The sequence below is a fragment of the Passer montanus genome, unplaced genomic scaffold, assembly GCF_014805655.1.
Source record: "Passer montanus isolate IOZ18808 unplaced genomic scaffold, ASM1480565v1 scaffold10, whole genome shotgun sequence".
NCBI classification, from domain to species: Eukaryota; Metazoa; Chordata; class Aves; order Passeriformes; family Passeridae; genus Passer; species Passer montanus.
Window position 1 is genome coordinate 24862374 of NW_024356505.1, and position 14004 is coordinate 24876377.

Below are 14004 nucleotides of genomic sequence, written 5' to 3' on the forward strand. Positions count from 1 at the left end.
TTTCCTGAGTGTTTTCAAAGGGTATATGGGGGGAAAAAATTCTTCATTTCTGTAAATTAGAAATAACTCCTAGCAATCACTTCTTATATTTTCTCAGGATACTATGCAGAAATATGTGTGATTGATAATTACATTGAAGCAAAACGTGCTCAAAAAAAAGTAGTGTAGCAATGTGTTAGAATGATTTCTAAAGTTATGGATATCGTTGTAATTGACAGGATACTTGGATAGGTGAATAAATATTTTTAGCTAATTAGCTGTTTGTTCAAGAGTACAGTTTGCTTCCCTTAAAGCTATTCACGCTGTAGGTTGAATTGATTGAGGTTTTTTCTTTGTCCTGGGCTGGTGGAACTGATTAAAGTTCAGCAGGCTGTGTCCCCATTTTATTCTAGACTAAAAGTTTGCATTGTTCAACCAGAGCACAAAGAAGTCTTGAGTTCAGTTCTGTTCTCTGCTAAGAGAGGCATGGACTCATCATTCCCATCACCGTGACAGGGCTGTGATCACCTTTAGGGTGGCTGTTGGTTGGTCCTGCTGAGTCTTACGCACTTCGCATAATAATTAAACTAAACTTTCCCTGGAGAAGGAACTGGAATCCATGTGTTTTGCCTCCCACTCTGAGCATCAGGCTGCAGAGTCAGAATCTCTCCCACTCAGTGAATACGCAAATGTTTTGTGAGTGGCACACCATCAGCAGGAGGGGTTGAATAGCCAGGGATGGAGTAGTTCCATGTCCTGTCTGTGAGAAAGGCTGAACATTTTTATTTATGCTTGTTCTGAAAAAAACAACAGACCAAGAGAACACTTACTTGGTGCCTATGTATGGACTAGATCTGTAAAAGCCTATAGCACTGCTCTGGGTAATGAGGCATGGTGCACAAATACCCATATTACTGCCAGCCTGACATGATGATATCCATTCTGAGCTATGCAGAGACACTTGCTTTATCCCCTGGATAAAATAAATGTTAGACTGCTTCTTTGCTCAGTTTTCTTATTACAATTACTCCTTAACAGAGTGTAAGGGAGCCTGATGATAGGAGCAGTGCTGTGCTGTGCTGCTGTGTGGCACCTTCTGAAGCTGCTGTATTTCTTCCTGGCACAGTCATTTCAGTGCATCCTTGTAGAGTGCTCAGCCACTTGTGTTACTGCTGCAGTCTGCTGCTTTCAATCTTCTCCATTCATAGGCCATTAAAATTTACTTCCAGTTTAAACTTGGCAGAGGAAGCATCATTCCATGAATGCTATTGTTTTGCTAGCCCAGAGAAATGAGGCAGGAAGCAGACATTTTTATGTGCCATTTAGTATTTTTAAATGACACTATCTGTTTTATATTTCACATAATTACAGTGCTACATTTCAGGAGATGTTAGTCCATTATAAATAGATCTTGGTCTTGTTCAGGTTTCCAAACATGACATTGTTTCTGTCAATACCACTTGGACGTGTGTGTACATTAAAAGCCATCTGAATTCTGCCTAAACTGAGCCTCAGCAGGCAGGAGGAGGAAAACCCTGCGTTCCTGCAGCACCTCACCCCACAGGCTCCTGTTCAGCAGAGCCCAGACAGGAGCTCCAGGCAGAGCAGGAGACATGCTTCTCTCCTTTCTGCCTTATCCCTTGCAGGAGCCCCATCTGTTAGGCATGAGTAACACATGCAGCCACTTTTCCTGGAAAATATTGTCATCCTCCCACTCCCACCCTCCTCTTTTTACGTAACAAGCTAGTGGCTAAAGTATTTGGTGAAGACCAGGGAAATCTATGTATATTCACGAAACTACATTTATGTTAGGCATTTGATTAAAACACCTGTAATCCAGTCATCTTTTGACCAGTTGCCTGAGGACTAAGCTAAAGCATTTCATCCCTCTTGCTCATGTTTTTCAAGATCTTTTCCTTCTTAGCTGGATATGCAGGAGCAGAGGCACAAAGCATTCTGCTCCCCAGCACCGGGACAAAGCACGGTGTGGGGCGGGTCATGCAATCCTGCCTGGAGACTGTGGCACTGAGGCTCCCTGCCTGGGGAAGCAATGGAGACTGCCCAGCCCAAGCCCCCATTCGCTCCCTGCCTGCCCAGAGCAGCATTGCTGCTTGAGGGGTGGGAAAGGAAGATGAAAAGAAAGAGGCCAAACACTTAAATACCTGTGGGGTTTCTTCTTAGCTGGCTCTGCTGTGCTCAAACCCCTTGTAGCTTATTGGATCACCCTGGTAGTGTCTCAGCCTCATTTCTTTGTTTGCAGGGAGCTCGGATCCCTGGTGCAGCCAGGGCAGCCTGCTGTGGCCTGCATTCTGCTTACAGCAGTACCCCATGGAGACACTGCTGATTTTGCACTCAATATGAAGCATGTGTGTACACACACATGCTCACAAATTAAAATTTAAAATTTTAATTCTGTCAGTCAAGCTCATGATTTTGGTTTCATTAGAGACTTGTGCAAGCACAGCTCAATAATAATCACTTCCTATTTTTTTTAATTTTCTTAGATTTCAAATATGACTTTCAGCAGGTTTTTTTGCTGCAAGCCCTTCTAGTTGGTTTTAAGGCACTGGGATAAAAACTACATTTTTTTCTTTCAGCTTTGTTATGGAAATCCTGAGGTTGCCTTAAACTTCTCATTACTTTAGTTATAGTCATGGAGTTTAGTGGTTAATTATTTTTACGTAACTTGTAAGTTTGTTTTTGGTTTTTTTTAAGTAAAAGTATTAGCATAAAAAAATCATGGCTACTGATAGCTATTCTCCTTAATTTATAAAATTATTTCAAAGCCAATTGTGTAAGGTGTTGCTAATCATTTTGTATTGCATACATTGACAGAGTTGTGTTTTCATTCCATATGTCTGTAATATCAGCAGCCCTGTTTAAAGAAAATAGAATGCTTTGTCTCTGTGCCTGTTGCAGTTGAAATCATAATTTACCTATCAGTTTCAATGAACAAAACAGAGCCACCAATACCAAAGACAGGAGACAAGGTCAAATTTAATATGCTAAAAAAGTCGTACTGTGCTCAGTTGCGAATATGTGAATTTCACTGCTCCTTGTGAAGATCGAAATTTCTTTGCTGCCTCTAAGCAGTAGTTTGTGCTTCACTTGGGCCTTTGCAGGCCAGATGTGTGTCCATTTTGCATCATGTCCTTCCCATGGAACTGCTATTTCATCAGGGTCTTGCTGAAACAAATTGCTGGCAAAGCCACTGCTCTGTCACGCTGTGTCCCAGTGACTCCTGGCTGCTGTGGATGAGCCCAGGTTTGCAGGAGGGTTGTGCTTCTCCACCTGTGTACCATAGAGAAGGTCCCTGTCCCATGGCATTACATAAGTGACCCTAAGCTCCACCACAGTTCATCATGTTTAGTAGTGCATTGACAGAGATAAAGTGTTGTTGTATCTTTGCTTGTATTAGGTGAGGTTATTGTAGTGAACTGGGAAAGATTTTTTCTTGCAATTCACTTGTGAGATCCCGCTGGTATAAAGAATATTTGTCTGTGCCCATAATGGGATAAGTGATTTACTTGTCCTCTCATTGCACTGGATTTCTGTTTAAAGTGCAGTAGTGATATTGGTAATTAATATTTGGAAGTAAGTTTAAATGTGCTGTGTTTGAAGTTCTCTGGGAGATCTGTACCTATTGTTTCTTAGAGCTGACTCCTTATTGTATGGAATAAATAGTTGAGTGCTCCTGTCATTTAAAATATGTTCACTTTCTGGTTACCAAGGAGACCATATGAAATAGATTGTAAGGGTCACTTTAGAATTTGGTAGCTGATTTCTGGGTTTGAGTGTTGTAGCTGGGCTGTCAGCATTTCATGATGATTGTCACAGTAATTCTAATTATTTTTATGCCTTTCATTATGATTGGCAAATACAATTTATTGGAGTTTAGTGTTATAACTTCACTCTTATGCCTCTCCAGTACATAAGAAGGGACATTATTATAAATAGATGGTATTCATGGAGGTGGAAAAATTGCAAAGCTATTACTGTGCTGCTTTGAAGATACCCTACTGTCACTGTTCTCAGCTCCCTATTTTAACTACCAGCAACATTTGTGTTAGTATCCCCACATGACTTTTTGAGTTATTTGCTTACTTTGGGCAAAAGTCTGAGATAATTCATGTTGAACGTCTTGTTGAGTAGGAGTTATTACAGGTAGAGAATTTGGTTTGTGAGATATTGCTAAAAAAGAATGAAAACCAAAGCAGTAGCAGTGGTTAAAGCCTTTGTCATCTAAAAAGAGGAGCTACTATTATGTAAGTAATTGCAACAATCTTGTAAAGTTGGAATTCAAAGATTTCAAGCAAAGTGAAAGTTTTTCCAGAAGCTGAAGAAGTACTCTAAGGAACAGGAGATCAGGACCTCTTCAGCTATCCCTGTGGCATTTTTCCCATCCATTCCTGACTGAAGCAGCAGAGGCACCTGTATTAGTTCACCAGTCAGGCAGTGGAGTTCCTTGAACTTTTGTCCTCTACTCAATTTAAGAAAACTAGGTACTAAAATACATTTTAATTGGCAAAGAAGATCTCTCTCCATCTTCAGGCTTAAGTGGAAACAATTGGTTCACAGGACCATAGTTACCCGCAGCTATTGCCCTGCGTGTGTTTCACAATAGAACATACCCTGAGGTAAACTCTGCCCTGGCAGTGGGTGTTTCAAAAAGTACAGCAGAAAATCTAGTCCACAGAGATGTGTTCTGTACTGGCAGAAAAGTGCTGCGAGCAATGTAGAAAATACTGCTTCCCCAGACAAAATTGTGATACGATGGCATAGAGACAGCTTTTGCTGGTTATAAATTGTCTTGAACGAGAGTTTTTTAGCAGTCTGGAATGGTCTTAAAATGATACATTAACTAATATTATACTGACCGAAGTGTTGAGCCTGGTTTGAAATTGCAGGAAAGCAATCTAAACTCATCATCAGAACAGCGTGACAAATTATCTCTGAAATGTTTATTCTAGTTGTCATTTGTACTTAAATTAGGGATAGATTATTGATTCTCTTCTACTAAATTTCTGAAACAGTGGTATACAGTGATTGCAGCAGTATTTCTGTGCAACAAAGTTGTAGAAAGTGCAATTGTGAATGTGGTAAGAACCATCAGAAGTTCTGCCTTAAAAAATGTGGTCCTAATTCAGGACTGCAGCGGGACCACAGTGCTTTTATTGACCAGCAGCAAAGCATGCATCAATGTGATGTTTTCCACACTGCACATCTCACAATGTTCACTGCTGTAAAAGACTGATTGTGTGTGCTCACTCAAATCTGCAGATAATCACAAACAGCTGGAAGTGATCTCTAATTAATCCAAACCAATGTCTACCTCATCCAATAAAGGATATCATATATAGATTTTCTGATGACCATTTAGATGTTACTTTGTTTATAAAATGACCATAGCAATCACCTATTGATTTGGAACCAAAATACTAGCTGGCATGCCTTGATCTCTCTTGGAAATTTTACAACCTTTTTATAGTACCTGATTTATTCAGCTGCTATTCTAAGATAGAAAAAATCAATCTCATCATGTCTCTTGAAAGAGACCATTTGATGTAGAAAACTCCCTCTCTAGCCAGATCATGTAGGTTGTGTTTTCAAGCAAAAGTTAAGCTTTTGCCAGCATAATAGCTAAAAGACCAATAATGTAATTTCGAGAAACTCTCTATTAAATTTTTGGTACCTCTTCTTTGACCTTTAAGTCTCTGTTTGTTATCTTCTAATATTTTCTTTGAATGGGCTGGATATCTAATCTGGTTTTGGTTCATGAAGCATGCACAACCTTTAAAGGGAAACCTATATAAATTAATCTTGTCTGGCCCAATGATTTTCTTTATAGACTTGCATAAATCACTCAGCTTCTTTAATTCTTCTGTGAAGTCAACCACTAGCAAGATCTGAGCAGGAAAATGTGATTTCATTTTAAAGATGATTTTGGTATTATAAGATGTAGTTTTGTTTCATTGGGGAATGAAGACAGTTTCTACACCACTTGTGAAAGCGGATGCAGCCCATCTGTCTTGGAGAGGTTTGCCCTGGAAAGTACTGCCAGTCAGGCTGCTGAGGAGCTGGGAGCATGACTACCAGATGAAAAGATTATTTTCCTCTGGGAAAATCAGCTTTCCAAAGCTCCTGGGATTGTTAAGAGGATACCATAGCATTGTTTTGATTATTCAGTTATTTTCTCTTATAAAAGTGTTTTACACATAATAGCCAAATTTTAACATGGTACCATACTGAGGCCAGTAGAACAAAACCTGTTTTCCAGAGCTTTGATAAGTTGAAGTAAATGGGAAAACAGTAGTTTCTACTAGTATGGTAATGAGCCTATAATAAAAAGCTTATCTCAGGCACTCCATCTTGAGCAAACTGGTTACTGGGTAAGATTGAAGTCTGAGCTGACATTGTTTACATGTAGCAGATTTGTGGCATATTAAGGTTGCCGTTTGATGCAGCAAGCATTCGTACCCCTTTCTCTTATATACATGGTCTGGGGTCATGTCAGAAGGTGTTATCATATCTCTGCAGCCTGGAATAGCAGGAATTGGTGAGGCAGGCAGGCAGTGCCTCAAGGGCAGCAAAGCGGGGCTGAAACGCCCTCATTAAGGCTGGATTCATTACCCTGCTGCGCCTGGGATGAGCACGGGTAACAGCAATTCCTGCAACCAGAGAAGGAGCAACACGCCACTCTGCTATATTGCCACATTTGTTAAAAACCTCTTAGCATTTTCTCTAACTCTAATTTTCTACTTTGCAGCTGAAGTTCAAAGTGAAATTGAACGGATTTTTGAATTGGCCAGGACACTGCAGTTGGTAGTGCTTGATGCTGATACCATTAATCACCCAGCTCAACTGAGCAAAACCTCTCTGGCTCCCATTATAGTATACGTAAAGATTTCTTCTCCTAAGGTAAATATTTTAGATGTCTTCATGTTCTTTCTGGGTTTTTTTTGGGTTGGTGGTTTTTTGTTTGTTTGTTTGTTTGTTTTTGGGTTTTTTTTTTCTTCTCCTAAGGTAAATATTTTAGATGTCTTCATGTTCTTTCTGGGGTTTTTTTGGGTGGTGTTTGTTTGTTTGTTTTTGGGGTTTTTTTGGAGGGGGGGTGGGGCGCACCTTAAATGCAGATATTCTCATGTCCTCATTTAGGTTCAGAGCTATATATTGTTACTGCTTCCCTTTGGATAGTGAACTATTAATAATCAAAAAAGTATCTGAGCTCTAGTGTTAACCAAAACCTGTTTTGGAAAAGATGATGTAGGTCCAATGAGTTTTTAAATTGGAATTGCATTTTCAGTATCAATTACATAAGTAGTGCTCATGGTTTCTTAAATCAAAATAATATGGAAATGAAAGAATGATTTTCACTGAATGAGTATCAGACTGATTGCTCAACTTTAACATCTGATAATAAAGCTTTCACTGTGTGTAAAAAAATGCACAGACCTTGTGAAGAGGCATTTGAAAGAGAAAAATTAATTTATGGGAAGAGCACTCAGGAAATCAATTAAAAAAATTCAACTTAGAAAAAAACAAAACCAGAAGCGGAACTTTTTAGTGCTTGTTAAAAAGAAAGGAGATACTTGGATGTAAATGAAAATTAGTACATCCTGGAAGAGGGAACACAGGGAATGTTCTTGAAGCCAGCAAATTAAGAATTTGCTCAGCAGAAAAAATTCAGGAGTGGAACTTTTTAGTGCTTGTTAAAAGGAAAGGAGATATTTGGATGTAAATGAAAATTAGTACATCCTGGAAGAGGGAACACAGGAAATGTTCTCGAAGCCAGCAAATTAAGAATTTGCTCTGCTCATGTGAGCAGTTTCAAATGAAAACATTTTAAGTGGTTATATATGTATATTAAGTCTGAGTCTGATCACTTTTCTTAATGTCTTATTTTTCACAGGTTTTACAGAGGTTGATAAAATCTCGAGGGAAATCTCAGGCCAAACACCTTAATGTTCAGATGGTAGCAGCTGATAAACTGGCACAGTGTCCTCCTGTGAGTTACTGTTAATTTATGTGTTCTCTCAGAAAGGTGCCATTCTTTTCAAGCACGAGGTTAATTACATAATTTTTGGGAATGTTTGCCCTCTTCTGGCCATATTTAACTATTGCTTTTTGCAGAACACCTCCTGAGGTCTCGGGGCTCCGCTTTAGGGTGCAGGGGAAAAAGAGTCCCAGTCAGAATCAGTTATTAGTATGTGTGCTGGTACAGTCAGTGCTTCAGTAAACTGAACATTTCCTTTGCTTGCTAAGTTTTAGGGGGTTACTCGTTGAAAAATGACCCCTCTCAGTGACTGTCCTTTATCTCTGGTACTTTAGAGCTCCTCTGGGGCATCTGTCAGCATGGCCCACCACTGCTAATCTTCTTGGTCAGGGTTTGCCAAAGAGCTGAGTGGTACTGCATAGCTGACAGCTCTGCAGTTCTTCTTTAGATGTGCACTGAAGCAAATTCTCTCACTTTCCACCTATAAAGTGGAGGTGATGACACCCCAAGTGTGTTTTAAACCTGGCATGCATTGCTGCCTGCATACTCAGCTGCCAAGAGTATGGGTAAGGAACCAGAAGATAGGAGTACAGTTCCGTTGCAAATATAATTTGCCATAGTTACAGAGCTGAGTGAAGGGAATGTCTTCATCTTTTAAGTTCAAGCATCTCAATTAAGCAATGCTTAGGTCTCCAGGAAGTCAATGATGAATGCTGGAGTCCTGCATAGGCCCTCAAAGCTGCCTTCTGCTCCCTGAGCAGGGAGGAAATAAATAAAAATCACCTCCTAACTTTAGGAGACTAAAATTAGACTGTGTGACTAATCTCTTACCTAATATTTGTATGACACTTGGAAACTGAATGATCTGTATTCTTATGGTTGTTAGTTATTGTTCTTAGTTTACCTTAGTTTTCTCTTAGTTATTCTACAAGGGGACTGAATCCCTTTCTTACCATCCCATTTTTTCAGTAGTTAATTGTTCAATATTTATCCCTTCTTTCTGTGTATTTAAGATTTGTTCAAGCTGCTTCTTCCTGTCTTCTTTGACTGTTTGTGCATTACTCTGTGGAAGTCTCAAGGCCTTGCTTTAGCAAAGTAATATTCGTGCTAGTTATGATTACCATCTTTTGTACCAACTGCATTCAGAAAAACAAAAAAAAGCTAAAATATCTTAATACAAGTAGTAAAAATGTGGTTAATTTTTGACTAATGGAAAGCATGATCAATGTCTCTAGCTGATCTCCCTTTACCTGGTGATTATTCTCACTAAAACCTTTTCTTTATCAGGAAATGTTTGATGTAATTCTTGATGAGAACCAGCTTGAAGATGCTTGTGAGCACCTTGCTGACTATCTGGAAGCCTACTGGAAGGCCACACATCCACCTAGCAGCAATCCTCCTAACCAGCTTCTCACTCGCACACTTGCAACAGCCACTCTTACTATTAGTCCGGGTCCAAATATTAATTTACAGGTACAGTTTTTATGCCATCTCTTCTTTTTCTTCTGTCAACTTCTTCTCCATCCAAAGCACAGAGTTAGGCTGATACTAGAATATGCTGAATATGTTTTCCTGTTGTTAATAGATTGAAAGCTTTTTCAGCAGACATTCACCCATTTTCAGTATAAAATGCAAGCCTGTTACTGTTATTGCTATTGTATTCATAGTAGCATGTGTTTGTGTCTTGACTAGGGGGCTGGTTTTGATTCCAAGGACTAAGCTGGCCTGACTGAAAACATATGATGTGAAATGGAATACTTCAGGTTTTATTGTGCCCAGGACACTGCTGTGCCAGTAATATGTGTACCAGCCACAAGCATTTTTATAGCTGGCCATGTGTAATCCAATCAGAGAAATAGAGCTGGACTAAGACTGGGCACATTCCAGCCTCTGGTAACTCCCTGACTGATGGGCACACTATGGCTAACAGGCAAATCTCGGCCCCAGAGGCCCTGCATGACAAACTGGGTTATGTACAGGGCAGATCCACAAATGTTTGAGGGAAATCTGTTCCAGTCTTCCCACAGGCTGTAGAGTTGTAGAGGCTGAGGATGACTGACTGTATTAGTAAAGACTCAGGGTCAAAGTGGCCCTTCCAGTGTTTCCTTTGTTCTTTTATTTATTGGCCATTGCTGTGAAAAGTACAGACTTCCTTGAAGCCAAACTCTTATGTCAAATCCAAGTCCCACTGCACTTATGTTGTGCAGAAAGACCTTGAGAGAGGCTCTGTGTTCTGAACAGCAAGGACACTCTCCAGTGAGCTGGCTAAAGGAGGCTTTATTCCTCCCTCTGCACTGATGTGCCTGTTGATATGGGCATATTATGTCCCCTCTCTTCTCCTTTGGCTTTCAGTTAGAATCATTTTATTGAGGTGATCAATATAAGGAGATGTTTTCCTTTGGATATGTTTTGCATGATATGAAGTGTTTAAACTGCTTCACTACTTTATTATAAGTAGTGAGTGACTCCTTGAGGCTAAGAAGTACACAGAGGGGGATAAAATACATCTGTCCCAGATCAAATAAAGGCTTACTGCATCTAAATTTCTACCTCAGTTCAATATGTGCCCATAAATTACATACATATGCAAGTTACAATTCATAACTTTGGCTAAGAAAAACACTTCCTTTTAGAAACTCAAAGGAAAAAAATGTATCTGCACCCAAGTTAAAATGCAAATAGCTGTGCTCTTTTTTTATGGTTTTGCAAAACAAATTTTTGTGTCAAATAATTTATTTCTCATTAGAAAACCACATACTTGACAGGTTTGTTCTTTAACAAGAAACATTTCTTTAGCCATCTTGAAGGGTATCTCCTTCTCTTGCTTTCAGACACAGTTGCAGGAAAAGAGACTGTAAGCTATAGCTCATTTCTGCCTTTTTTTTCTGTCCTCAGAGCTGAAACACCTTGAAAAAATTGTGAGCTGGAAGAATTTCTGAGTATGAAATTCAGTATTGTTGTGTGCAGCCTTGCTAGATAAACTTTCTTTGCTTTGTAAACTTCTAAATTATTTTGCTCAAGTTTTTCTATGCTTTTTGAGTGTGGATTTATAGCTCACATACTCATTGTATTAACCACATTCTCTGGAGGAACTATGCAGAGAGTTTTAATAACACTTTTCTGAATGCTGTGCTGTCTCCTTACAAACTAACAGATTTTTATTTTAAGGACTAAAAATGAGGGTGTATTTGCAGTTTCAAAGTTTGATTGTAGGTCTACTAATACAGAAGTGTGAGTCAACAGGGGTTTCTTATGGAACATAAAACCTACCTGTTCCTTTGGTTTCATTTTCCTACGATACATCTTCAGCTGACATGTCAAACCTGAGCTTGTCATTGCCTTGGCACAGAATGGGTCTATTTTTTTATTGATGGTGGCTGAACCCATTCTTTCAATAGTGTTAAGACCCTCTATTTAGAGAAATTAAAGTCTATGCCTGTGCTGTATTTCTGGACTGCTCTACAGGGAAAAGCCACCAGTTGTTTGGTCTGGGGGAGCCACGTCTGCACTGCAGAGCATTGGAGTCATCCTCCCCTGGGGCCAATGCAGTGCTCCCTTGCCATGAAACATATTTTGGGTTTGTGGTTTTTAAGTCCCCAGTGTACATTGCAAGGAGGGATTTGTGTTGCCAGCTGCCAAAGTGGCATTTTTACAGCATGAAGCTGCCTGCGTGCATTGCATGGCACGAGGTGCTTGAAGGCATGAGGCATCCTGGGACAGTTTGAAATTAAATAGGCAAAGACCTAGGCAAAGACATTGTGTCTGACTGAGGGAGAGCTTCGGAACAAACTTGTATGGAAATTGTTGGCTAACTCCAAAAGGACTGGAGCAACCTCACACACATATGGTGCAGGTGATCAGGGACCACTGGAAATAAGGAGCAAGGCAAATTCACTCAGTGGACAAAGGCTTCTCTGTCCTCTTTCAACACTGTATATACTTCTTTCCAAGAGCCCCTACTTCTTTGAAAGTACAAACAGAATACTGAAATAGAATTATCTCAAGCTTTTTCTATTTTAAACAAAAAAAACCTTATGAAATAGGGCTATAAAATTCCTGCACTGAAGAATCTATTCCAAATCAGAGCCTGAATTTGGTTATGAACCAAAAAGCCAGACTCTAATCCAGATTCAGACATTACCTGTTCATTGTCACTGTAATATTTAATAGAACTTGCTTTCAGTTAATTTGCCCATAAATCCCAACAGCCCTAACACTATTCTGAAATTGCAGGTATTGGTTCTAAATTTATTCATTGTTTCTTCACATGTGCTCATCATAGCACAGGAGATGCATATGAGCTTGTAAAAGCAGCAGTGTTTCCAATGCAGGTTCAAATTTTGCATTTGTTCTCAAACCACAGCAGTGACAGATTTTATTAGTCGTGATTATATGTAGGTACTTGCATTTCACCACATGAGAACTGTAGGGTTTCACATATTTATACTATGTTTATGTGCCTTAAAACCAGTCATGGTGATGAACTGATGAAAGTTGTGTTTCCACATGCAAAGCAGGCATGTTTCTGCTTTGGACTCTTTTGCTTTTCTCTTCATTTCATTTACAATTCCCCTCTGTTGAGTCATTTCATTTCACCTTGAACAGATCTATTCATGTTTACAATTATTATATTCCTTTCTGGCAAATGAGAATCATCTTGAGAATCACAAAAGCAAGAACAAATAAGAAATTCAACTGCTATCCTGTTACCTTGTTCTCATCTATGCCATTTGTTTCAAATTAGAAACCCAGCTCATCTCTCAGATGTTTACATAATAAAATGTAGTCTTAGAAAATTAAGATTTGTCAAATTTACCAAATTGCTGATTTGAAATATGCTGCTTTTTATAAGTTTCTGATTAAATACAGATTATTTTCCTTTCCAATTTCCCGTAATTTTACTTTTTGGGTTGCTAGGAAACCCACCTGCAAGGATCTGTGGCTGAAGGACAACATTTCCTCCTTCCCCTAGCTCTTTTCCACAAAATAGAAATGAGAAAGAGGATATGTCCATGAACTGCCCTGGGGGCAATCCTTGTTTTTAGACAACTCTGAACATAGAAGGGCAAACTTAAGACTAACTTTGGTGTTCAGAACAGTCTCACAAACAAATGCCTGTATAACTCCGGTAAAATGTGCATTAATTTTGTGGCAGCAGAGCAATAAAAGCAGGTTAATGTAATGAAACCCCCAAATGAGGTAAATAATGCCACTTGTTCATTTTGCAGTGATTTCAAAGCATTTATGCGGGTGAAGAGTAGGTTTATTGCCTGGTAATTTTTATTTCGGTCTTTTAATAGCAGTGGTGTGTTAGGAAATTTTGTATGTGATAATATCACTCTCCTCCTGCTTTTCTTGGCAATGGGCTGTATTCTTGAGCTCTTAAAATTATGAGGTCAATGTGTAATTTTTCCTTACAAGAAGAAATGAAATTATTGCTGAGAAAACAGAAGGTCAGTGATACTATTAGTATCATAATACAAACTTTATTCATACCAGATTCAATTGCATTTTTTTTCCTTAAAAAAAAAGTTCCTCTATAAGAGCCAAGGTTTTGTACTTTGGTTCTTTGCTGGAATCCACCTCCTCAGCCCTCTAAAATCACTTTCCCATAGCAGCTGTTGCCAGACACGCATCTGTAAACTCTTAGCTGATATATGCCCTCTCCTGGCTGGTATCTCCTCTCAATTTTTCTGCAGTTTGTCCTGTTTCTGCATGCTCTCTTTTTCTTTGGAGGGTGGTGACAATTGTTGCTAACTGGAGTAGTCAGAAACATCACAAGAAATGAGAAAGTGCCACAGAATAACCCAAGTGCCACCCTAAATTCTGATGAGAGTAAAAAGAACTGTTTGTATTATAATACTGAATTTTCAGAAAAAGTGGAATACTAATGGTTTCTTTCCTAGTTTAGATTCAAAGTGAATTGTTTTGTATTTGAAATATTATTGGTTTCATAGTACTTTCTAGTTGAATTTGATATTGGGGGAAGCTTTTCAATGTGTACCTCATGACCTTACTGCTGGTTCTGGTAG

The 14004-nt window shown here is 39.1% G+C and overlaps 1 protein-coding gene across 11 annotated transcripts in view; it reads left to right on the forward strand.

The window, feature by feature from the left end:
- The window catches only part of CACNB2 (calcium voltage-gated channel auxiliary subunit beta 2), a 248057-nt gene that overhangs the window by 226388 nt on the left and 7665 nt on the right, over positions 1-14004 (forward strand). For 9 of the 11 annotated variants that reach the window (XM_039706071.1, XM_039706089.1, XM_039706100.1 and 6 more), the window contains 3 exons: positions 6746-6897; positions 7889-7984; positions 9260-9445. In XM_039706071.1, coding sequence (XP_039562005.1) covers positions 6746-6897; positions 7889-7984; positions 9260-9445 — 434 coding nt within the window. Of the gene's footprint in view, positions 1-6745; positions 6898-7888; positions 7985-9259; positions 9446-10867; positions 10912-14004 lie in introns of all 11 variants that reach the window. The other 2 variants (XM_039706174.1, XM_039706165.1) reach the window with 1 other exon arrangement.